Source organism: Myripristis murdjan, chromosome 7, assembly GCF_902150065.1.
Source record: "Myripristis murdjan chromosome 7, fMyrMur1.1, whole genome shotgun sequence".
Classification (NCBI taxonomy): Eukaryota; Metazoa; Chordata; class Actinopteri; order Holocentriformes; family Holocentridae; genus Myripristis; species Myripristis murdjan.
The window spans coordinates 22,786,468-22,810,077 of NC_043986.1; the positions used below are offsets into that span (position 1 = coordinate 22,786,468).

The 23,610-nt window shown below is 45.0% G+C and overlaps 1 protein-coding gene across 1 annotated transcript; it reads right to left on the reverse strand.

Annotated features, from left to right (window-relative positions):
- Nucleotides 1–1,106: 1,106 nt before the first annotated feature.
- Nucleotides 1,107–23,390, reverse strand: nol4la (nucleolar protein 4-like a). Its single transcript, XM_030056663.1, has 11 exons — nucleotides 23,049–23,390; nucleotides 14,880–15,035; nucleotides 13,248–13,359; nucleotides 12,438–12,547; nucleotides 9,942–10,083; nucleotides 8,789–9,159; nucleotides 8,560–8,745; nucleotides 7,306–7,494; nucleotides 7,020–7,139; nucleotides 6,680–6,869; nucleotides 1,107–5,845 (listed from the first exon to the last, which is right to left on the reverse strand). The coding sequence occupies exons 1-11, from the start codon at nucleotides 23,388–23,390 to the stop codon at nucleotides 5,628–5,630; spliced, it is 2,136 nt and encodes a 711-aa protein (XP_029912523.1). The 3' UTR covers nucleotides 1,107–5,627.
- Nucleotides 23,391–23,610: the final 220 nt, after the last annotated feature.

Here is a 23,610-nt window from a genome sequence, read left to right on the forward strand (position 1 = left end):
TGGTTAACACGTCAGACAACTGACATTGCACAAGTAGAGAAAATGATCAACTAAAATATCAAACTAAAATATCAAATATGCAGAATATTGTGTACAGATGTGTTTGACTGGTTGGGCCTGGTGCCTGTGGAGTTACGAGTGCTTTATCTCCTCTGTCTCCCTCCAACGAAAATTTATTCTGCGGATTACTTTTCTGAGCATGAATGGAATGGTGGGTGAAATGACATCACCTGGAGTGAGAGGGGAGATGGGGCCAGAGCCAATGCGTTCTGGGAACACTGACTTTGGTTTTGCTATTGAACATTGCGTACATTTTCAGTCTTGCCAGACCTGTTTGTGCCAAATCAAACGATTTGGCAACATCACGAAGTCTAGTGTCCAGTTTGAAACTATAAACCATCTAAAATAAGAGTAATATCAGGCAGAGTGGCCATGCATGAGGTTTGCACAGGCTCATGAAGGTCAAGGTTTTATCAATGAAAGGTTTTGTCCTCAAATTAACAGAACAGATAAAAGAAAGTAAATAACGCTGATTATACAGTCTTTCTCAGAATATCATTTGTACATATTGTGCCTTTGTTTTTATCAAAAGAAAAAAACCTTGTCAGTTGATTTTTGCAGTTTTTTACTATTCATCACAACTTCTTAATTTTCACTAAGCTTTTCCTCAGACAGAAACACTGAGAGCCACATATTCATTCATCAAATAAGTAACTTAAATGGCTTTGTGTGCATGTGTGTGTGCATGTGTGCAAGTAATGCCATGTGCTGTATTTTCCACAGGTACACGGGTTTAGGTGTTGGGCCAGTTTGCCTGCAGTCTGCGACCTGCTGCACCCTGGTGGCATCACATGTCACTTCTTTGTTTGTGCTGCTCTCTTGTGGATGAAGGCCTTTACACTCATCACATAGTAAATACAGGCTCAACCACTTCTACTTTACTCTTCATGCTCATGAAAAGTAAGACAAAATGTAAAATGTACGTTGAGAAAAGAAAACAGCAAGCCACGTTTCAGTTTGATAGCTCATCGCACTATTTTATTCAATTACTGACATCTCGGGAGAAGAGGAGAGCCTTGCAACTCTGCCGCTGGTAAACCACTGTATTTTTTTTTTTTTTTTTTTTTTTTTTTTTACCATAGCATTGATGCAACACTGAAAAAGCGCTATTTCCAAACAAACACAGGTCCCTCGTTAGTGATATGTAAGAGGCAGAGAGAATCCCACCTGGACAGTTTTGCATGAAAACATACAAATGAAACAGGTTCAGCCTTTTCTTTTGTCTTTTAGTTGTTTCACATATAATAATAAATATTCATACCTATAAACACTCCAAAAAATCAAAATATTAAGTCACAGGTACTGGAAAAAGCTCCACTTTTAAATCACAATGATAAATGTACAAAACAATAGACATCTCATATAAATGTTATGGTTTTCGGTAGAGACTTAACTCTCTTTTCAGAAGAGATCAATGGATAAAAACTAAACTTGGAGATTCAGTATTTCCTGAGGTTTATGGGTTCCCCTTAGAAGGCCAGGAGAGGGGAATGGCTTTTATGTTACTGAGGAGATGTTACAACAGGTCAAAGTGTACCTTCTCCAGGATAAGGACAAATGAGTTTTCCCTGACAACTTGGTCAGGATAATAAGAGACTCTGAGCACTTACAGCATTGTGAACGTGCCTAGATGCTGCACTGACAAACATCCTATCGCTCATTTTCTAGGCACAATGTTGTGTCCTAATGTAGTTGATTAAAGCCACCGTGTTCCTTAATTAATCTGATGGTCCACTTTGAGATGTTGTGCAGCTCCCTCTTACTCAAGATTTCCTAGTCAGATGCTTGAAGCGACCACAATACCCAGCCGAGCACAGCTGGTTGTCAAGGCCCACTTTGACCATGTGACCAAAAGTCAAAGTGGTCACATCTGCATTTGATGCAATGAACCAACAAAAGGAAAATATCTGGGCAAATGTACATAGATTGTGGTGTAGGTGGGAATAACAGCCTGAACAAAAAAAAGGAAAAAAAAATCTGAAAAACTGTACATGTAAACATCACACTTTCACTGAGTCCAAAACCAGAGGGGAAAAATACAAAGCTTCACACTGGTATACAGTACAACCCCTTGCACAGAGCTACAGTCTCTTATCGGTGCAGCAGAGGCAACAAATAAAATAATATAAATAACAATAGAAGTAATACAGAGCACCACCAAATGATAAGTTAAAACAGGCAAGGGTTAAAACCACTTTGATTTTTTTTAAAACAGTGCTGTACCCACAGAAAAAAGAAAGGTTTAAAACATGTCTTTTATCACTCTTTGTACAGCTATACAGTACATATATCTGACCACTTTAGCAATCCACAAGCTACCAGGGCATTTTTAATCAAACATCAATACGTTACATTGTCCAGTCAATACAAAGAGAAAATCCATTGGCCATTAGAAAAAAAAAAAAACAACATGTCTACAAGTGGTTGTCTTCAATCACAGTAACTCCAGCACACACCTAAAATGTTGCTCAGCGTAGAATTAAGACGATATACAAATCTGCAAGCGAATGTCTGGGGTGATAGTTGAACATGGCACTAGATCAACCTAGCATCATCGAGTAAGACACGGTGTGTGGGGGACGGCGTCCGTGTGACTGCTATGGCTACTGTAACAAACAGTAAACAAGGAGCAGGTGGAGGAGACAAGGAAGACATGTATAGGGACGCAGGTCCCACGTACATCTATCAACTTGATTGAGTCTATTAGAACCACGAGGACCATCCAAACTGGCTCAAAAGATTCAGCTTCAGTGGGATTTCTACATGGCAACTGTTTGCGTTTGTTGCAGTGAGGAGACAGGCCTCTGATCTTGAATTGTGTCAAATTACACACAGAACCAAACTGTCCGGTGTGCTATCAGTTTATAAGATGTTTGAACTGAAAGATATCCCAAATGAGGTATAGACACATCCGTATCACTGTACTGTGTTACCTTTATCCTGAGCTATAAAGTGCTTCCAAACTTGCAATAGATAATAGATTTTCCATTTGAAAATGCAACATAGTCCAATCATGACATGGTGTTGTGTAAGGTGATCATTTAGCACATGTAAATCTGACCCTAAACTGGCCCGTTAGTGAGACAAAATCTCTGCAAATTTATGAACAAAACTACATTAGTGCTAATACAAGATCGAGTGTGATAAATAATAACAGATAAATTTGATAGATTTATGATAAATACAGAAATAGATCTCTCTAAATTTTGCGCACACATGGGTAAGGTGTGAGCCGAGTCGGCTGCTTGAAGAGTCGTCGTCCTTGTTTGGAATGTTTCTGCTGCACTGAATAAATTCTTCACAGAGTTAATGATGTACAAAATAGCTCTGAAAGGGCCACTCCACTTAACACGATCAACAGGGAAACAAAAACACAGCTTCATGACAACACAACATCAACTTAAAAGGTTATAAAAATCCACATCATCTCCACATACGCACGCTCACACACGTACACGCGCACACACTAACACAACGGCTTTTGTGCTGAGTGCTCCACTGACTCACCATTAAAAGTGTCTGTTGTGAGACTGTGCTCGAGATCTGGTTTGTGGTACTGGTGTCCCCTCAGAACCACACACACACACACACACGCACACACACACACACACACACACACCATAGCAGAAAGATGTGTGAGAGAGAGTAAACTGTGACGCGATAACATCTTTTTCTAAGATTGTCTTTTGCTTCTTTTTCAACAGTGTGTTTTAAACCAGGATGTCAATGGGAAATGTGGCGATAGGAGAGAGAGGAAACAGTTGAGGTCAGCGAGGATGACATGGACGGAGGAGTTTCTTTGTTTGAGGCAGGCAGGCAGGCGGCGCACACGCCCACACTACATCCAGTAAACCCATACGGTTGCTACGGTCTCCCCAAATACCACCGCACTGTGTTCACCTGACTGTCTTTAATGTAGACGTGTGAGTTTAATATGCCCATTTCACTAACAAAAGCCAAGAAAACCCTCACAGAACAATTCTGGCACAAAATGACCCAAATCACTTCAAAGTAAAAAAGTACAAAAAAACAAAAATAAAAATAAAAATAAAAAAAAACACGTGCAACATTAAGTCTCATTTTCTGCCAGGTCCCTTTTCTAAATCACTCTTGGATGTCTGGTCCCAATACATGAAAGTGCCTCAGTTCTGAGGTTAGCAATAAAGATCAGTGATCACAACAAATAACAACATTGAATTGGCTACAATGCTGCATGGGATATCATTTCTTTTTACAACAAGACAGGAGGAAATAGTGGTAAAATACACCCCCTTCTGTGCCATAAACTCTTACAAAAGGCTCAAGCCATTATCACTCTTAAAGGACATTGGATTGACAGAGTCATATTTCCAGTAAGCACATCATTACTGATTATCTTCAATATTGCACCCTTTTCCACTTTTTCACTAGCACTGGTTATAACCAAGAGCCTACACAATATATTAATCTCCTTTTTCCCTGACAGGTGTCTGTGACCTCAATTTGCATACCCAGGCTTCTTAAAAGCCGCTTCCACAGTTCCCTCATTTGGAGTAATGAGAAATTGGCTATGATAAAAATGTTCATTAAGAAATAACTGAAAATAAAGTCATGCTGGGTAATGAGTCTTTGTCTCTAAGTAACTACACCTAAGAATCTGGACACCGCTCCAACAGAGTAAGCAGAGGTATCGTTCTGACCACACAACAACTTGATGGATCTGTTCTTATTCTCTCATGAAACCCACTGTGTTAGTTTCACAGGTCACAGATGGCAAACTTTGTATTTTTTTTCCCTTCTCTATTTGTCTCTGCATTTTTTTGCACATATGCCAAAACACCCTACAGAAGCTGTTTGAGGTTATCAGGTCAGTGGCAGGCAGCCACAGCGTTAGCAGTGATTCATATATGGAGATTAAGAAAGCGATGTTCCAGATTTTCCGTGGAAAGATGTGAATTTGGAGAGAGTTGTAGTTTTCATTTAGCAATATGTCAAGATCTGCTCAGAACAGAGTAGATTCACATGACACAATTAGATTCTGCCACTGCATTGCAGAGTTTACATTTGTGTAAAAATAAAAAAGTACTTGATGTCGCTAAATTGGCGCCATGTGACAATAAACTGGTGTGTTGTTATTGGCACACGGCCTAAATACCCGAAAAGAAGAGCCGATGCAAAGGTATGTTGGCAGCTAATTTAAGATTAACAGCTCTGATAAGTTGTCCTCCTTTTTCACATAGATCAAAGCTTAAGACCTGAGAGGAATGGAGGTTGAAGTGGTGAAATGAGCCGGAGAGGGTGAATGGCTAAGGATAACGGGGCACTAAGGTCAAAGTGAACCAAATGCATAAACGTAAATAAACATACTTCAGCCCGTGATATGTTCTGCTCCTTTCAAATACGTAATCATGTGCGAATAAGTGAAGGTACCATACCTACAGGACCAATTGTGCAGTTTCACTCTTGTACATTTGTGTCTTTGTATGGACTTCAGAGTCTGCCCGACTACACGAGACTGTGAGCGATATAGACGGGCAGGCTGGGAGAAGGTCTTGGCACGGTTCGGCCGAGTTCAGCCCGGCTGGGACTCAGTTCTGCTGCAAGATCAGGTTTTCCAGCTCGTCTGCTGAGCGGAGCAGGAAGGCCGCGGACTCCCTGTATCCAGCGATGAGCTGCCTCACCGCCGTGACCTCTGGGGGGCTGAGCTGGGCTGAGGCTCCGCCCCCCCCACCTCCCTGACCGTGACTGTTGGAGCTGGAGGAGGAGGAGTTCGGGGCCACGGACTTCATACTCAGATCTGTGGGACCTGTGGACAGTAAGAGGATGATTTACAAAGAAAATATACAAAACAGGACAATCAGTCTGGAAAATAAAATGGGTAAAGCCTATAGAGAGAGAAATCAGAACCATGGCCACTAACTACTAAAAAAAAAAAAAAAAAAAACTGCAGTACAGTCTTTTAGACATCGGGAGCAGTGCTGATCAACAGTATAATATAATGCAGTCAATGAGGCTAAATGCAATAAAATGGCCACTACACTTGGTTCCAAATATTTACCAGTAAGTGGACTATTACTGTTACATAATCCAATACTTATAATGACGGCATAAATAGAAGCTGACATGAAATTGATGGTTGTAAAATTATTACAACCTCAGAAGATCTCCACTAGCATTGAGGCTATGTGGTGTTGACTGGTTGCATAACCAGAGGAAAATATAGAGATTTTTTCCTAAAGGTCCCAGATTTCATTCATCTAAGCACACAGAGACATGTGCTTCGATGAACCAGCATCTGGTCATTTTCAACAATGTACAATAAAACAAGTAGAAATGTAGGGACTGAAGGAAGCATCCACATCGGTAATAATTATTTATCAAAAATCTTTCATGCAGAAAAATCTTACAAAAGCACCATTAGTCATCTCTATGATATTATCATGGCATTGATATCAAGATATTCAAAAATATGATATCTGATCTTGTCCATATTGCCCAGCTCTAGCAGGAAGAATGTTTCATAGCCATGTGAGTATGAGGATGTGACTAACTGTCCAGCATCACCATGTGTTTTTCCATGCCATGCTATCTGGTGCAGAATGAATTCAATTTCTGAGCTGGAACGATAAAAGTCAGTCACCATTGGTTTGCGCAGCACCGGTGTTCTGCTGGTTGCTGCTGACCGTCCCGTAGCCCCGTAAGTTGTAGTTGAGGCCTCCATTGGTGTAGAGCTGGTCTTGGGCATATGCTGAGCTGGCTATGGAGAAGCCTGACGGTGCCACGGAGGCCGGGTCCCTCGAGCTGGGTTTGTCAGCAGAGGCGGGCTCATCCTGCAAGAAGTGAAATGTTTTCAGTTTGGCAGATTATTGTGGATTGAAGTTGGAAAGTTTGGCGCAGTGTTATTGATGCACAGCCATCCTTGAACATTCCCAAATCCACACTGAGAAGATTCACAGGCATTTTCTTGCCAGAGCGCTTACCGTCCCTTGGTAGACATCGAGCCGCATCCTCTTGGCAGCATTTCGAGTTTCGCTCTCACAGGCGGCAGCAAGGATGTTCTCAGCCATGGCGGACGTGAGGTGAGGAGGTGTTGGTCGTATCTGGTGACACGGGTCAATGATATTTTTGCACATTGAGCATAAGAAACGCATCACTATTTTATTTTTTCATTAATAATATATTAATAGGGTGATGTATCATTGAGAAAAGGGGAGCTTGGGATGAGGGGATTATATATAGACGGTTACAACTAGGGCCACCTCGTACCTCAAAACCGCCCTTCTTCATGCGGCGGCAGGATTTGAGGTAGGTGCGGATGCGCTTGCGGGAGCGCTCCTGGAACTCTGGGAACTGGCGGCTGCAGGACTCGATGATGGCCTGGATCTTCTCCTTGGGCTGCTTGGAGATGGGCACCATGCGGTCCAGATTCTCATCCACAAACAGACGCACAAACATCTGAGGGAGACACCGCGGGGGGGAGGGGAGAGAGGGGATGTAGAGCAGAAAAACAGAGTGGGGGTGTAGGGAACACAGAGAGGGGTGTAGAGTGTGGGAAACAAAAGGGGGGAAAGCAATGGCAGGGGATGGGGGAGCGGAAGGTAGAGGGAAAGTGGAGTGAGAGAGGATAAAGAGGAGGGGGAGGTTATGGCAACAGAAGCGAAAGTGAAAACTGAATCGTTACTCTTACACAGAACAATATTTCTGGCTTTAGGTTTCCATGATTGTGTTTGCATCTCTTGAACTCCTCTCCAACATTAATTTATATTAAAATAATCCGTGCAGTAATGCCTGTTTCCAAAAAAATAAATATTAAATGAAAACGTCTGTTTGCAAATGAGATATCCACCATTTTTACTAAATGACACTAACTGCTGCACATTGTGGAACAGAGAGTCATCCTAAGCCATTTGTTTTTTGTTTACTCATACTCATTTGTTGAGGCTCATATCTCTTTTTCAGATAGTAGCTGATACAATGTTTTTTTTCCCCAAAATGGATATATCCTCAAACATTTAGCAGAGGATCACACACAGACTTGTCTTTATCCACTCTTTTCATTTTTCTTCTATTTGCAAACAGATGCCCAACGTTTTGGCCTAAAGCCTTTATCAGGGGCAAAACACAGAAGATGTCTCCAGATAATTTATATATGACTTTGGAAGACATAACCTCTTGAATGCGTTGCAGTTCCAATTTAGACTACAAGCATCAGCGTAATTTGCCTGGGGTTGAGCTACGTCTTTTCCTTCCAAATGGATATGCAGCTTTTTGGAATGAAGCCTTCAAACATTAAGTGCCACTTTGCTTTTCTTGTAGAATACTATGAAAAAAACTCAACATAATGTTACATTATACTGACTTCTTGAATGTTATCTTAGTCTAAATGTATAATTTAGCACCCCGACTGGCCAATATACTAGCAATGGTGTATCACTAATGCAAACAGCAATATAACGGTGATTCTGTGATTCTTTTCCTCCAAACCTCCAAAAAACAAACACGGTGGTATAGGACTCTTACATTGAAAGCTTTCAGTCTCTCCGGGTCCATGCCCTCAGCATCATTGATCTTGTCACTGTCATCATGGTCGTCATGATCATCATCATCGTCGTCGATGATCTGCGCCCGACCAGAGGTCAAGTCCTCGGCGCTCATGCTCATTTCAGTTTTCACAGAGTCATAGCTTCCTGAGCTGTACTGGGGAGACTACAGACACACAAATACACCCTTACTGTAGATTAAAACACACACACGATAAGCTGCTTAGGCTGCTCATCAAGAATGCCACATAGATAAGGGTCAGTCCAAAAGATGCTGCTGTCCTTACCTTGTTGGTGTATTCTGTTTTGACTGGGTACTTCCTGTTGGGGTCTGCTGGGTAAGAAGTTAGGGGCGAGTTCCCCACAGGCAGTAGTCTGTCACTCAGATTGACTGGCTGCTGGTCCTCTGAGGAGGAAGAGGAGGAGGTGGTGCTGTAGTCCAAGGGAGCACTCACCCCATTCTCAGTCACCTCCCCATAAGGGGCCCCGCCATCTGGGGGGTTCCCACCCACAGCCAGCACCTCCGGGGAGGTCAGGGCTGGCAGCCCGCTGGCACTGCCGCTTTCTGAGGAGTCGTCATCTGGCACAGAAGGACGGAGAAGCGGAGATACAGTCATGAGCTGTGCGGCTGTTTGTCATCGAAGGCTTTCAGCACTAATGTGGCTTTGTTCACTGCAATATTGCACTATTTTTGTCCGTAACAACAGTGTGAATGTGTAGTAAGGGGGGATGGGCTTTCCTGCTTTATGTTGTGCTGTCTGAATTTGTTAGGGAAGTGGGTATTGGGGTCAACTGTCAAGATACATATAAGTTAGGGGAACAGGGGGGTATCTTATGAGTTTTTACAGCGAAGAAGGAAAGAGACAAGGGGTATGGAGTGACAGGGGTGGGGAGCATTCATCCCCTGGTGTGCAATGTACTTTACAGCACTGTGACGATTTCACTGCAATCATTTCAATGTCTCATGTGCACACTGATTTTCACTGGAACTGAGAAAGTCTCCTTTTCAAACATTTGCCTTGCTTTCGATGTTTTCGGTTGCAGTGCCTAATCTGTGAGGGTTAATATCGGACTTTGTCCTACTTCTCTAAGCCCTTTACCCCGGGAGGGTGGGTGGCCACAGGGGTGCAGGATGGATTGGGGTTGGGGTGATATACCACCCCCTATAAGAGTGGATTTATTTGGATTAGTCTACTAAGAACAGGACAAGCTGTTTCCTGTGTACAATCAGCCTGCAATGAAACAATATGCCTTCCAGTCTCAGATGAAACAATCAGCGATAATTTGCAAAAAGCCACAATCAGAAAAACAAGCCTGCACATAAGTCTGCTCATAGCAGTGTTGAATGGACAACAGTCTTACCATCCTCCTCTTTAATTGTGGCTGGTGGGCTGCTGGCCCTCTCTCCATTTGGGGGACTGGGCTCAGGCACTGGGGGCTGCTCCGCTGGGACCCACGTGGGCTCAGCGGTGTCCATGTCCTCGCTGCTCACCGAACTGTCATCCTGAAGGGAGTCAGATGGAAAGGAGGGGACACAGTAAAAGTAAGATTTATTGCTCTGTGGACTTTGTGGAAAAAATCAGACTGCGAGTCCAGAAAAGGCAGCAACTTCCAACTTTCCAATTTAACCCATGGCCAAACTGAAAAAAACATTTGACATAATGTTCAGTGTGATTTATTCACAGTGAGAGAAAGAGAGAGAGAAAAAGAGAGACTATCATCACGTCTCTTCATGTAGTGCCTCATCTCCCGTGCATATACATCCTCAGCACACTTGTTAGCGTACATCATCTTGATTTGACCCTTGACACCGCACTGCGCAAGTCTGGCAGCAGAACGAAGGGGAAAGGGAAGAGCCTCTCTGTTAAATAATATGTGTCTTGGAGCACTGCTATTTTTAACTGCGCTACGCAGAAACCCCAAAGATGCTCGTTGTAGCGTAACACAACCATGAGGGGGTAAGAATTAGCTTGAAGACAGAGGGGAAAGCACATACAAGCACACAAAAAAACACTATTCAAAGGAAGCTGAGCTTTGGCTTCTAACTGTAGGAATGCTATCATCTGCTGACAAGCACGATGCCTCTTTCAGGCCAGTGCTGAGCTTTGCAGAGCAACACTTGCCAGTTCACTTTATGCCAATTTGGATGGTGACTCCTCTTTAGCTTGTCTCTTTTTTCTTGGGTGATAAACACATGTTTATAGGCTCAAACGCAGCACACATGCCGTCATGCGTCAACTGACATCTCACTCTGCATTTGCAGAAGGGGCAAACTTCTGTGTAATGGGAACAGAGCAGAATTACATCTCGCCATTTCATTCCCCCCACACGAGCGCACAAATAGGCCTATACTCATGGGAATATGCATCCCTCTGTAAGGGTTTTGAGGGGGACCAAAACGCTCAGTGACAGCTCTATTAGGTACCAAGTGAGCCATGTGGTAATAGAGAGAGAGTGAGGTAGAGAGAGAGAGAGAGAGAGAGAGAGAGAGAGAGAGAGAGAGAGAGAGAGAGAGAGAGAGAGAGAGGAGGCTCTAATGATACAGTTTAGATAAGTAGTTGGATATGCAGCAATATTTATTTTTTGCTTAAGGAAAATAAATAATTGACAACACAAGGGGAGGGAGACTACTGTTAAAATGATGAGCTACTTTGTCACACTACACCGGAGTGCACAGAAGACCAACTCCAGCCACCAGTTTAGCACACTTTGGTACTCTCAAAATGTCTGAGAAAGTAGTTTAACTACATCAGACTAAGTGGCTGTAAAGTAATAGTAAGGACTGTGAGACACTGAGCAACAATCCATTAATACTAAAGGCAATGTCTGAAACTTAATTTCACAGCCCTTTTGTGGTGATAGGTCTGATTTGCTTCTTTATTACGTGTCAAACAGACAAGTTAAATCTATTTTTTATCTTATCTGAACCATCAATATTCTGCAAAATGTTACAACTGCTAATTTAACTCACAATTACATCTCAACTGGGACAAGTGAGAGTTGAGTGGTTTTTGATAATCGATGTGGCCTACGGTCCTGATACACAGATATAAATTCACCTGTGATCAGCCATGAACACAGAAATAGGTAAAAGCTGCACCGCCCCCAAACTAAAATAGACTGCTGATGGCTATTTTTGAGCCACAACATGGCATAATCATAAACAACTGAAGGGATGAACTTCCAAACTAGCTCAGCAGACCAAAACACATGGATCAAACTGCCGTCAAGTCAACCACAGCACTAATAACACACCCAGCAATATTCATGAATTATGAAATTACTGGCCTGCTCACTCTGAAGCTGAACACAGAGGCTACTAACAGGCACTACATTTGTTCATTTATACTCACCCGCGAATCACATTATGAGTCATTGTTCCGGATAATCCAAATTATGCATGGGGTCTACATTATTACAGCGAAGCACCGCTCCTTTTACTTAAGCAGTGGTCGTCCCTGCCGGTGTTTTGGTCCATCAGTCGCTGATCGGCTCCACTAACAGGCGGAGCCTCGCTGCCGACGTCACTCTCTACAGCAGCGCTCATCCCATTTGAACAGGGGCTTAGTCCTCCCACCAGGGGACTGCACTCGCTGTTTCATATGGAACTGAAAGTTAAGAGCTCAGATATGACCTATTCTGCCTCACCACACAACTATTCCTATAGCAAAGATGTGTATTTCCCCCCAAAAGGGGCCTCACACACCGCAAACAGTAGCCACAGAGTCGGTTCAAACACAGCTGACCCAGGAAATCTTGGTAATGCCAGATTTTCCAATTAAGCCGACGGGACACTTTCCCTTCATCGCCACGCTTTCATAAATGCAATTATGCGTCGTGCCCTCGCTTTCTACTTACCCTCTCAGTGGCAGTCATGCACTGTAGTTTCATTTGCTTCAGGTAGGTGGCAGTAAGGGGCATATTGTAATCAATGAGGTCCGGGACCAGTGAGGTTGGTCTATCGTTTTCTGAAAAATAAATAAATAAATAAATAACAATGCACATCTAACAGCCTAAAACGTGACGCACAGCACACAATAGTGCATTCATGTAAATACTGGTAGAGCAAGCGTGTAAGTCGATGTAAACCTTTATATAGCATGATATTTAGTGAATAATGTATTAATCATCTTAAGGCAATACTACTGCAATATGCTGCAAATTAGATTTTTCCTTGACAACCAGCGGTTTCTCTGTCACACCTGAAATCAAACAATGTGGGTGAAAACCGGCTGCATTCTCCACAACGGCCACTAGAGGAACTCTATGATCATTTTAGCAGGTTTCCATAATCACCGAGATGTCCTTTTGAGTCTTTGTTACATCATGTTGATGATTGATACAGACTTATGTCTCATTAATGAGTTTTCAAGTCACACACTCTTCAAAGTATGTGCACCTAAGATGATTTTAGGGTGGCAGGTAAGACAGTGGAGAACATGAGTCTTTCATTCAGATGTGTGTTAGTTGTCATTTAGTGTCACACACACTGAGCACATCTATCTGAGGTTAGACTGCTAATTTAGATTAATTAAAGCTTGTCCTGGAGGTTGCATGTCAACAGATCTGAGCCTATGTGTTTTTAAGTGTTGATCTCAAAAACAGCGCTTCAGCTGGTGATGAGCACAGAGTGAATGGACCAACCGCAGGTCAGATGCAGGCTCCTACCTTTGAACTCGGCAGTGCTGGGGTTGATGTGCATCCTCTTCTGACACTCTCCACAGCTCATTAGGAACCGTGTCACCGCCTCTCTGGGCAGGAAGGCGTACGTCTCTGCTATCTGTGCAGGGGGGAGGAAGCAGAGGGGACCCGGTTATGGCAGGAGAACAGTAAACCGACTGCAATGTACTTCGGCCGACTCAGCTGTGGCTGAACTCAAACTGTGTGCAGGTGTTTTTTCTTCTTAGCCTGTGGTATTTTTGTCCCATGCACGTGTGAAAGTTTGGGGTCAGTGATTATGTGTTATCTCAGCATGGCATGAGGAGGAATCCTCCCTCTAGGCACTCTCTCATGCCTGCTGATGGCCTGATTCCAGCTCCTGTCCTCTGCATATTCCTACTTTGATACCATAAAAACACAACTGGTGCTTTTTCCTTTCTCCCGCTCTTCTCCCAGGTGCAGCTGACTCATATCTATTCCTCTCGCTCATGCTCCAGCTTCCTCCTCTGTTTATCTCTGGCCCTGTGCCCCCCTGCAGGCGTTTCCCTGTTAAATGCGACCTTCACGTGACCATGGAGAGGCAGCAGGGTGCCCCTCCACCCCGCCCCGCCACATCCACCACCACCATCACCGCCGCCACCCATACCCCTATGCCCCCCCCCCCCCCCCCCCCCCCCCCCCCCCCCCCCCCCGTGACCCCTTGAGGCAGCTGAGAGGGAAAGGCCACCCAGAGGAGCGCGCACCTCCCAGAAGGCCACACTGACAGTTCCATATTATGCCCTGCCCCAGTGCCGCTGCCTCCTCAAAAGGGTACACTGTATGAGACGTGACAGGACCTCTCTACAGGGCAGGGGCACGAGGAGGAACTGGCTCTCTGGTTGATGTAGTCCCGTGGGGGAGGGAGGGTCCTGCCAACCCCCCTCAAACCCTGCCCCACAACACAGACGCACCCCTAAAGCTGCATGCAAGTGTCTCGTTTTGTCCTGTGACACTTAGTGCGGGCACCACACCCCGGACTACACCACAGTTTGTGGTGTAGACCGCCAAGCTTGCCTTTATTCTAGAGGTTTCCACCATGTGCCGCAAGAAAATCCAGTGGTCTTGTTTTCTATGTGCCGCATATAGTTTGGGTTTTTGTCTTATTGTTGATTGTTACCTTGGCAACCACTGATGCTAAGAACAACATATTATATTTGTCAGAAAGCAGAAACAGAAAATACAAAATACTTAGTTGTGTCTGTGGCTGTACAACATGGCTATAGTAATAGAAATGCACAAAACCTACAAGTAAACCCTTAAAACTCACTTGCAGTTTTTTGAATCATTTGAGAACAAATATGAAAAAAAAAATCATTTTTTAGTCTGTCCTGACATTAACCATGTGGACAGTTGAATATTTGGCTGTCCCTTCCACTGGCATACTGTTTAGTGGTATTGCTGTTTGATTTTAGCTGTGTCTCCATCTTTTGTATGTATGTCGGCGCCTCTGAAAATGAGGTTTCTCCCTCAATGTGTTTTCCGAGGTTTGAAATAAATAAATGACAGAATGAAAGTGGTAAGATGTGTGAACTTTGCATTGCTGGCAAGTACCTGGTGTGTGTCTGCATGTTGGATGAGCTTTTTATTTGCATGTTTTCTCACCGCTTTGTAGGTCTTCTTTTGGCCTGCATGTTTGGGTGCTCTGCCCGGGTCAGCACCCATCTCCACATGCATGGCATAGATGATGTCAAAGAAGTCTTCGACCACTGCTACACGTTTCAGGGAGGAGTTGTCTTGGGCCGAGCCCCCGTCCGAACACTGAAACACAGAGAGGGTCTAGTTTAGTTCAGTGTCCTGACGTAAAATGGCATCCGTGCATCCTCTACCGTCAAATATCTTTGAAAAAGCAGCTGCAAATGGAGAACACCGCAACCGTGTGATTTGAGCAGGAAAGATCTCTCAGGCCTATGAGTCATAGGTCATGTGGCTGTAGACAGTCAGTAAACTCTCTGCACAAGGTAGCCTCACCCCTAGCAAACACTGAAACAACCTGCCTTGTTTTCCTCCAGCAGACTACTATCTGTACCTGTGTTTAAAAATTCCTCACTGCTGTTTCAGGTGGAGCTGTCTGGGCCCCGGCTGGGTCGGCAGCCATCGACGCCTCATCGCTGCAATGTTTAAAAATAACACCATTGCTACTGTATAAGGCCAGCCGTCCCTCCTACCACCACCTCTAGCAGTCATCCTGCTTCCTGTACCGCTGACCCTGTCGCCATAGAAACTGCCACCGATCTCTCTCGGGCAGGTGTGCAGGGCAGAGGGTCATGTGACACACCGCAGAAGTGGGATCGCCAGGACAACGGCCTCCATCCACAGCACCACATGGGGCTTTCTTTCTTTCACTTGCTGCGCTCCACCTCCACCTCTCTCTGTAATTTATTTACCCCGCAAGTTTCCTCTCTCACTCCCTTGCTTGCCTCCTTTTTTGATGATCACAGCCGGTGCCTTCCTAGATGTCAGACACAATCATATTTCTGCAGTTACTGCTATTTCAAACCTATACAATGTGAAATGGAACAAACAGATTTTTTTTGCATTTAATTAGGTTTCTCTTGTATAATATGAGTTCACTTTTGCAACGCCGGTGTGAGACAAGCTCTGACATTTTCCAGAGAATGGGTTGTACGTGGGGAGTGATCTTTTCTTGTTTGAGTGAGAGGAAGGTCCTGAGTTCAAAAAGTTGTCCCCTGGCATTGAGGAATCACACTTTTCCCTCCTTTTGACATTTCTTTGCTGTTCCCGGGATCTGACATTTCATTTTCTCTTCCTCCCCCCAACTGCGCCCCTGTTCTTGCCTCCATGTCTCCATCCCCTACCTCCGTCCCGTTCTTTCTTCCCCCCTCTCCTTGCTCCTGCTCTCCCAAGTGCGAGGTAATGATCGTTGCCATGGCAACTAAAACCAGCTCACAGAGCGGGTTTGTTTTAATCCGGCCCTCTCTCTCTAGCCACTCTCCCTGTCAGCATGGGCTAAATGTAATGATAATAAATGAAATAATAGCGATCCTCCACCTCATCATCACCGCTGTAATCTATCGCACTGGAGGTATCATCATTCCCTGGTGACATCACCGCTGTCGCTTGGGACAATGGTGTCAGGTCCATTCACGCTGGATTTAGATAATCTCATACAACTGTAGGGTGTGCAGTGCACCCACACCACTGAATTCTGCCTAGCCCAACAAAATAACCACCGTACCTACGGGATATTCTGTGTTTGCAGTCTAGAAATGCAACCTAAAAAGAGACACATATGTTGCAATCCATCAGCACTGGACCTTGGTAGTAAGCTTGGCTAATTCTTCTGCAGAACTGTCATGCATCTGAGTCTGAAACCGACATTTGTGATGCTCCTGCGTTGCCTCTCTTCATCAAGAAAGAGTATGCCTTCAAGTGAATCATGTGGCAGCCAAGATTGCATTTCACTCTTGCCAGGAATTAACCATCACGTCAGTCCTGCTACCCATTTACCTAAAGGCCTTGGATCCCCCTGCACAGTTGTAGATTGCCAGATAAACTCTTTCATTGCCAAACGCAATGCAACAGGGAGTTAAACATTCACCTCTGAACACAACGTGCTCTGCCTCGTGTGTGTGCTTGTGTGGTGTGTGTGTGTTTATATACAGGACATGTTTACCGGGAATAGCATAGAGCTTGTAGCTGAAGCATCTCCGAGGAGAACAGCTGTTGAATGGCTCTGTAGATATTTGGTCTCATCAGCAGCATGCCGTTTTAAAGAGGGAAGGAGAAATGTCAGCATCCCTAATCACCCACAAAACGTAAACCCAGCACCACAAAAACTCTCTCCTCTCTCCCATCCTCCTTCCCTCCATCTTTCTAATCCCGTAGGACTTTGCTCTCCCCAGCCACTGTACACCAGCCCCCATCCCCTCAGCGCTCTCCCTGTCCCGCTCCAAACCGCTCTGTTGCTAGGAGACTGGAGGGGTTGAGTCGGCTGCCCCCACCCCCCCTGGCAGTCACACACACTCTTGCAGAGAGTCGCTGAGGGGAGAGTGGAGCAGTCCTGCACACAGGCAGGTCAGGAGGAGGGGGGGAGCAGCTGGGTCACAAAGACAGGCCAGCAAAGATAGAGGAGATGCATCACACAAGGACAAATTACCTCCACTGGTGCACGGAAAACAAATAATCCACAATAGAAAAAAATCTCACGGCTAGAATTAGCGCTGCGTGTTACAGGCCCTTCCTTAACTTCAAAATGCATCTGGGGAGTTCAACCATTCATCCATTCTTTGGTTTTTTATTTTTATTTATTTATCTTTTGTGAAATGCCTCCACTGGAAATAACATTAGTGCTTGATTGTGGTCATAGCAGTGGTGTGTGCCGGGTTATTTTCTGTGTGCAGCCAGCAAGGAGGGCAGGGTCACAGTATAGATGGCTGTGTCAACACTACTCATGACTCAGATTATCTCACTGTAAATGTGACAACAGGTCATCTTTTAAAGCCCCATCTCCCCCCTACTAAATCTATCAACTAGCTAATGGACATGTAAATGAGGCAGTACTTGTACGTATGTGTGAGGATGTAAACGCGCTAAGGGGCTCATTACAGAGTGTGTGCAGAAGGTAAAGGTTGATATGAGAGGAACCGGGATGAGAGAGAGTATTAGCTACAGAGTGCCCCCTATTTTGAATACCCATCCCCTCTTATCCCTTCATCCCTTCCTCTTTTCTTTTCACCATCATCCTCTCCTCCGTGCCTCAATTCATAAAGCCCTGTTATTAAATCCACATTAGGCGCACCGTGCTCTACCCCTTCTGCCCCAAATTCATGTCTGTGTGTGAGTGTGTATCCCTCGCCTCCTCTTCCCATGATGATCATTATTTGATAGAGTGTGTGACATCCCCAATATCTCTGTCCCTGACTGTGTGTGTTACAGAGCCTATAACACAGGCAGTCCCACCAGCCCAACGACTGGCAGTGTTGATGTTCTGCTCGCTGGCTCAAAATGGTATGTAAATGACACACAGATGCATCATAACATCACAGAGTCCATTTCACCATTTTCATGCTATTAGCATACTGTCCCACTTTGTTAAACGTTGGCCTTGCAAAGGTATTAGAAATGACAGTAGCGGTGTGGCAGGAAGATTACCGCTGTCTTTAAGACTCTCGGCGTGCGTGTGTGTGTGTGTGTGTGTGTTTGTGTGTCTCAGTATGTGTGTGTGTGTGTGTGTGTGTGTGTGTGTGCGTGCATGTGTGTGTGTGCGTCTGGAGCAGAACTCAGACTATCTCCCACACAGGGGGGAGGCCCCCAGGCCAGTTAAAAATGGTGTTAATTTCTCCTCCTATGGGAAAGCAAAGAACTGTCTCTCCATGGCAACAGAGAGGGTGCTGAAGGGAGGAAACACAGAGCGTACGATCAGCGACCCCCTCTTTGTACGAACACACATACACACAAACTACCATATACATGCTGTATGGATTTTGCCACCCGTTCTCATTCACTTATATCGGAGCGTGTTGTCCGCTGGCATACTAATGTCACAAATTAGCAAATAAACAAACACTGATACGAGCTGTTTCCTTCCTCCTTGATACACTGCAGGTACCACCTCCCTCAACAAAGACGTACTCCATAATCTTAGTGTATGCGCGTGCATGTGCACATACTTGTGTGTGTGCGTGTGTGTGTGTTTGTGTGTGTGTGAGCGAGCAAACATGACTCATCTACATCTTAAGCATTACAAAAATCATGAAAACAAGTCAATCCCCAACATAAAGGAGCAGCTAAATTCTGCCAAGTCCATCAGTAGCTCTCTGATGAGTAATGACACGGGAACAACTAGGTGAGGGTTGTTTAGGGTTTCAAGCATTTGCTGATGGAACCCCATGACTGTGATCCTGTGTGCTTTCCCTGAGCGAGCACTACGGGAGGAAGATGAACAAAAAGGCTGAATAAAGAGCTGGAAATGTGCTATGCAAAACTAGCATTAATGCAAATGCTGCTGAATAATAGGGGCACTATTCTTTTGACTCTGTGCCCCCTTCCACAAAAGGAGAGCTCTCAGGGGAAATGTGGACTAATTAATCAGATAATAATGATGATGTTCCTTTTCCCTTTTGACAGCATGGCGCAAACATTTAAGGCCCATTTTGCAAGGTGCAGATTAAGACCAAAGCTCAACTCTTGATTTCTACCTAACTTATGATTGACTCCTGGACTAGAGCATATTTATTTCTTCATTTATTTATTTTGTAAACAAGAATCCTTTGTATTCAACAATCATCAATCAGAACCCACTCTTCTTCCTCAGCCAGCCCTTTTTCATTTTGTCTTGTGGCTGGGATGAATCACTGACTTGTATATAATTTTTGGGTTTTTCAAATGCATTATTACATTTTTAATGATGGGTTTTGATAAGTCACATAGGTACGTTTCAGTTTAAAGCTTTCCAAAGGCGGATGTTTTCATGGGACTCTTTTGTTACTGCCTATCCTGCGAGTATGGTACTTCAAGTGAGTCATGTGGAGTGTGTCTATGTTTGTGTGCAAGAGTATGTCCACCAAAACCCGGTTGTGAGAGATGAACAGAGATATTTACAGGTCTCAGTTGGCATGGCAACAAAAAGCAACAGCTCTCATTCTTTAAAAAAATTTCAGTGCCATGCTCGGATCGGCCAAAGGAAAATGCACTGAGCGTTTAAGCCCGTCTTTTGAAACGAGGTGCACTCTGACACCCTTCGTCTTTAGAGAGGCATGCACATGCAAGTGTGCAATTCTGTGGTGCATCTCAGTGTCTGTTTCTGGTTCTGTTCCCCTCCTCCTCTGTAGCGTCCTCTAATCAGGACATAATGAGAGCTAAACGAGGTTGCATCTCCACACTGAGGGCTGCTGGATTCTCTGAGCTGTATGGGGATGGGGAAGGAAGGCTCTGAGTTGTTCAGAAAGAGGGCGAGACAAGAGAGACTAGAGGATGCAGACGGGCAGAAAAGGCAGACAGAAATTCCGTGTAATATTTCCAACGGCCCGAAAACAAACATCTATACTGAGGCTGTGCAGTGCCGTTCAATACCGCTTTGCTCTGCCTTTCTGTCCCATCAAACACTGAAAGCTGCCTTGTATGCTTCACTTATGCAGAGAAGAGACCTCCTCTGTCTGCCCATCAACCACCATCCTTCCCTCCCCCACCCAACCTCCAGTCATTTACCCCCATGCCTGCCCCCATACAGAAACTTGGCACACCCCAGGAGCAGCTGCAGCGGGGCTTCCAGTGCACACGCTCAAGAGACACGCCCCCAGCCCTGCAGCCCTATGAAGGGGCAACGGCCATTATATGTGTGTGTGTGTGTGTGTGTGTGTGTGTGTGTGTGTGTGTGTGTGCGTGCGTGTGCGCACGCGTGTGTGTACGTGTGTGCACATTCGCTGCTCCCCGAGTCTTGGATAACCTATTTATAAAGCCGAGGAATGCATGATAAATTAAAAAGCATTCATTCCAATACAAATACAGTCACATGCATATAAATTGGTTTATTTGTTACTTCTGACTCATCATTAGAAGCAGCTTGTGTTGGCTGTTGTTTTGTTTGTTGTTCAAATTTCCCAAGTGGAGCTGAGTCGGGGGGTGTGTGGGGGGTTCCCCCGGCCTTATGATATTAGCAGCAGAGCCAGCACACTTCCCACAAATATATTGTACACATTTCAGCCGCACAGAGCCTTTCTTGGCCTTGTATGGTCCCAAAGTGTTTTTTACAAACCTGGCCCCTGGAGAATAATTTCAGCCCAGCCATTTTTAGACGGGCCTTACACGGAAATCTGTGACAAAAAGCTGTGGCCAAAAGACTGTTACACTGATAAATATATAGGAAATAGGCCATATAAGAATTAGTTTTAACCTGCCAAGAAATGACTGGAAAGAGACCCAGACAAAAGCTGAACAGCAGCTAATTTCAGGCACCGTCTGCACCTGCCCAGAGACAAAGTGCACCTGTCCACTTACCCTGAGTGAAACATAATATTGTGTGGAGATTAGAGGAGTTTTGTGACAGACAATTGGCCCAAATCTAGATAGCACATTCACACAGGTAAAACACCTGTGGAGGGATTAATGCTGTTAAATCAGATAATTCAAACCTCTAATCTGTGCCAATATCTGTGTTAGTTTGTTAACATAATTTGTGCTGTTTTTTCTTTCTTTGTGGTCCTGGGAGACTCTGTCCCAACAGGAGGAGTGGGGGCTGATTATTCCCTGAGGGCAGTTATTTAAAATGGTGGTTGTCTCCATGCTGGCACAGTAGGCCCAAACACCATAGAGTGAGATGAGGGCGCGTTCATACAAAAAGCGCCCACGCGCGTACACGCACGCACGCACCACACACACACACACACACACACACACAGATTAAGTAAACATACAAACCAACATCCTCGGCTAGATGTTGGCTCTCCACACACAACAAAAAGCTAGAACGTCCGGCACGAGCTTTAAATAGGGTTCAGTTGATAATTAGGTCCATATGAATGTAACAGCACTTGGCTTAAATACAGTAAGTATGCAGAGCTAACTTCCATTGTACTAAAGAAACATGATATCCCTTCATGTAGTGAGAGATAGAAGTGAAGTGTGTGCACTAATTGTGGGCGCACGTCGCTATCAGCCCTGAACAGACCCTTTTGTTTCCGCCACAGCCCCTCATGTGGTCACCAAATTACGCACAGCGGCCACCCTCCCTCGAACGAAATAATATAATTTGTAAATGTGTGACACTCTCAAGTGGACTAATGGAGTTTTTCATCTAAAAGTCCTGCTCGGTACATAATAAAATGCAGCGGCAGTGGAGTATCCTGGGCTACACAGGTGTTGCCAGAGCAACGAGTGCTTGTGAACCGATCCGCATCCTGCCCAGGACAATGAAAAGTGGGATGCAAACACTGATACTCAGACCGCCACATGATGAGGTTTACTAAATTAGCCTGATCTCGAGAAGATTGCGTGGGCCTTCTTTGTATTTGCCATCTTAAAGGCAAAAAGAATGATTCCAGCCAAAGCACTGATACTGACAATTCTGCACGGCTCAGTTGGGACAACGGGGACGCGTGTCCTGTGATGAATCAATGACAATTAAACATGCTCAGCGACAATGCAAGAAGGTGGATCTGACATCTTCTGAGTTGGCTCTCCGAAAATAGCGTGCAGTCCCTCAAGGGGCACACTGAGGTACCCTGACATAGCCGATCGACCCGCGGGCAAGCCGCTGGCGTCCATGCGCGCACATCCACCATCCTACACCGTGCCGGGCTAATGGAGACCCGGACAAGACGGTTCACACAAAATGTTGTCAATGAACAATTATCTGATGCAGTGCACTCGGCAGCATGCCACTCACAGGACTTCAACCTCATTGGCGAGATGGCTATGCATGATAGCCTACCTTTTACAATTGCGATTGCCTGGAGGCACCGGCGTTGCTATGGCAGCAAGCGGTGAGAGTAGGGCTGCTCTGGATGGGATTTGGACAAAGTGAAGCTTAGTCGGTAAAGGTGAGGGCGAGGGGGAACGGTAAAGCACTGATAAGTTGTGATTTTATTCATGTGACAGGTGCATGTGCATAGCCTGAAATAATGGCAACTTAATAGGCGGCAACGGGACATCTCGTGCGCGTGTATACGCACGCTCTCTCTCTCTCTCCGCTCTCTATCTCGCACGCACGCACGCACACACACATACACACACACACACACACACACACACACACACACACACACACACACACACACACACACACACACACACACACACACACACACACTTTACCGTTGACTTGACCGGGACATATAGAACGGGCTTCCCTGATGCTCCTTTCTTGTTGTGCTCTCCCAAGATGTTGTTCCCGACCTGAAATCCTTTAGACTTCACCCAAAATTTGAATTTGGCGTTGATGTGGCTGTTGTCGACATAAACGCCATCCGACTCGTCGTTCTGCAACAGTGTCTGCATGATTTTGTTATATTTTCGCCGGGTCACCGTCTTTGTTTTACCGGAGTCTCCGTAAGTCCGGAGACACCAGTCCTGAAATTCAGTGAACATCTCCGCCTCCAACACGACCGGACTCCGGCTCCTTTTGGGCGCATCCATGCACGCCTTTTTCGTTGCCATTGCTCTCTCTCTCCCTCTCTCTCTCTCTCTCTCTCTCCCTCTCTCTCTTCTGTCGCTCACTCTCTATGTCTAAACCCGTTGAAATAGACCAGGCTAATAAAAAAATAGACTTCAATACGGGGGGTTGATTTTCTCCTCTGCTCCCCCCTGTCCCGCGTCGAGGATGCTTGGTTAAGGTTCTGGGATCCTGCCTCCCTTTGGCTTACCAGGAACAAGGCTC

Bases quoted from the DNA above. Each gene is read 5' to 3' on its own strand.
- nol4la (XM_030056663.1), bottom strand. From the start codon at position 23,390: ATGGCAACGAAAAAGGCGTGCATGGATGCGCCCAAAAGGAGCCGGAGT. The intron at 9,160-9,941 runs GTAAGACTGTTG...CTTCTGTGCCAG, and splicing joins CACAATTAAAGAGGAGGATG to ATGACGACTCCTCAGAAAGC. The intron at 6,870-7,019 runs GTAAGCGCTCTG...CACTTCTTGCAG, and splicing joins TCGATGTCTACCAAGGGACG to GATGAGCCCGCCTCTGCTGA.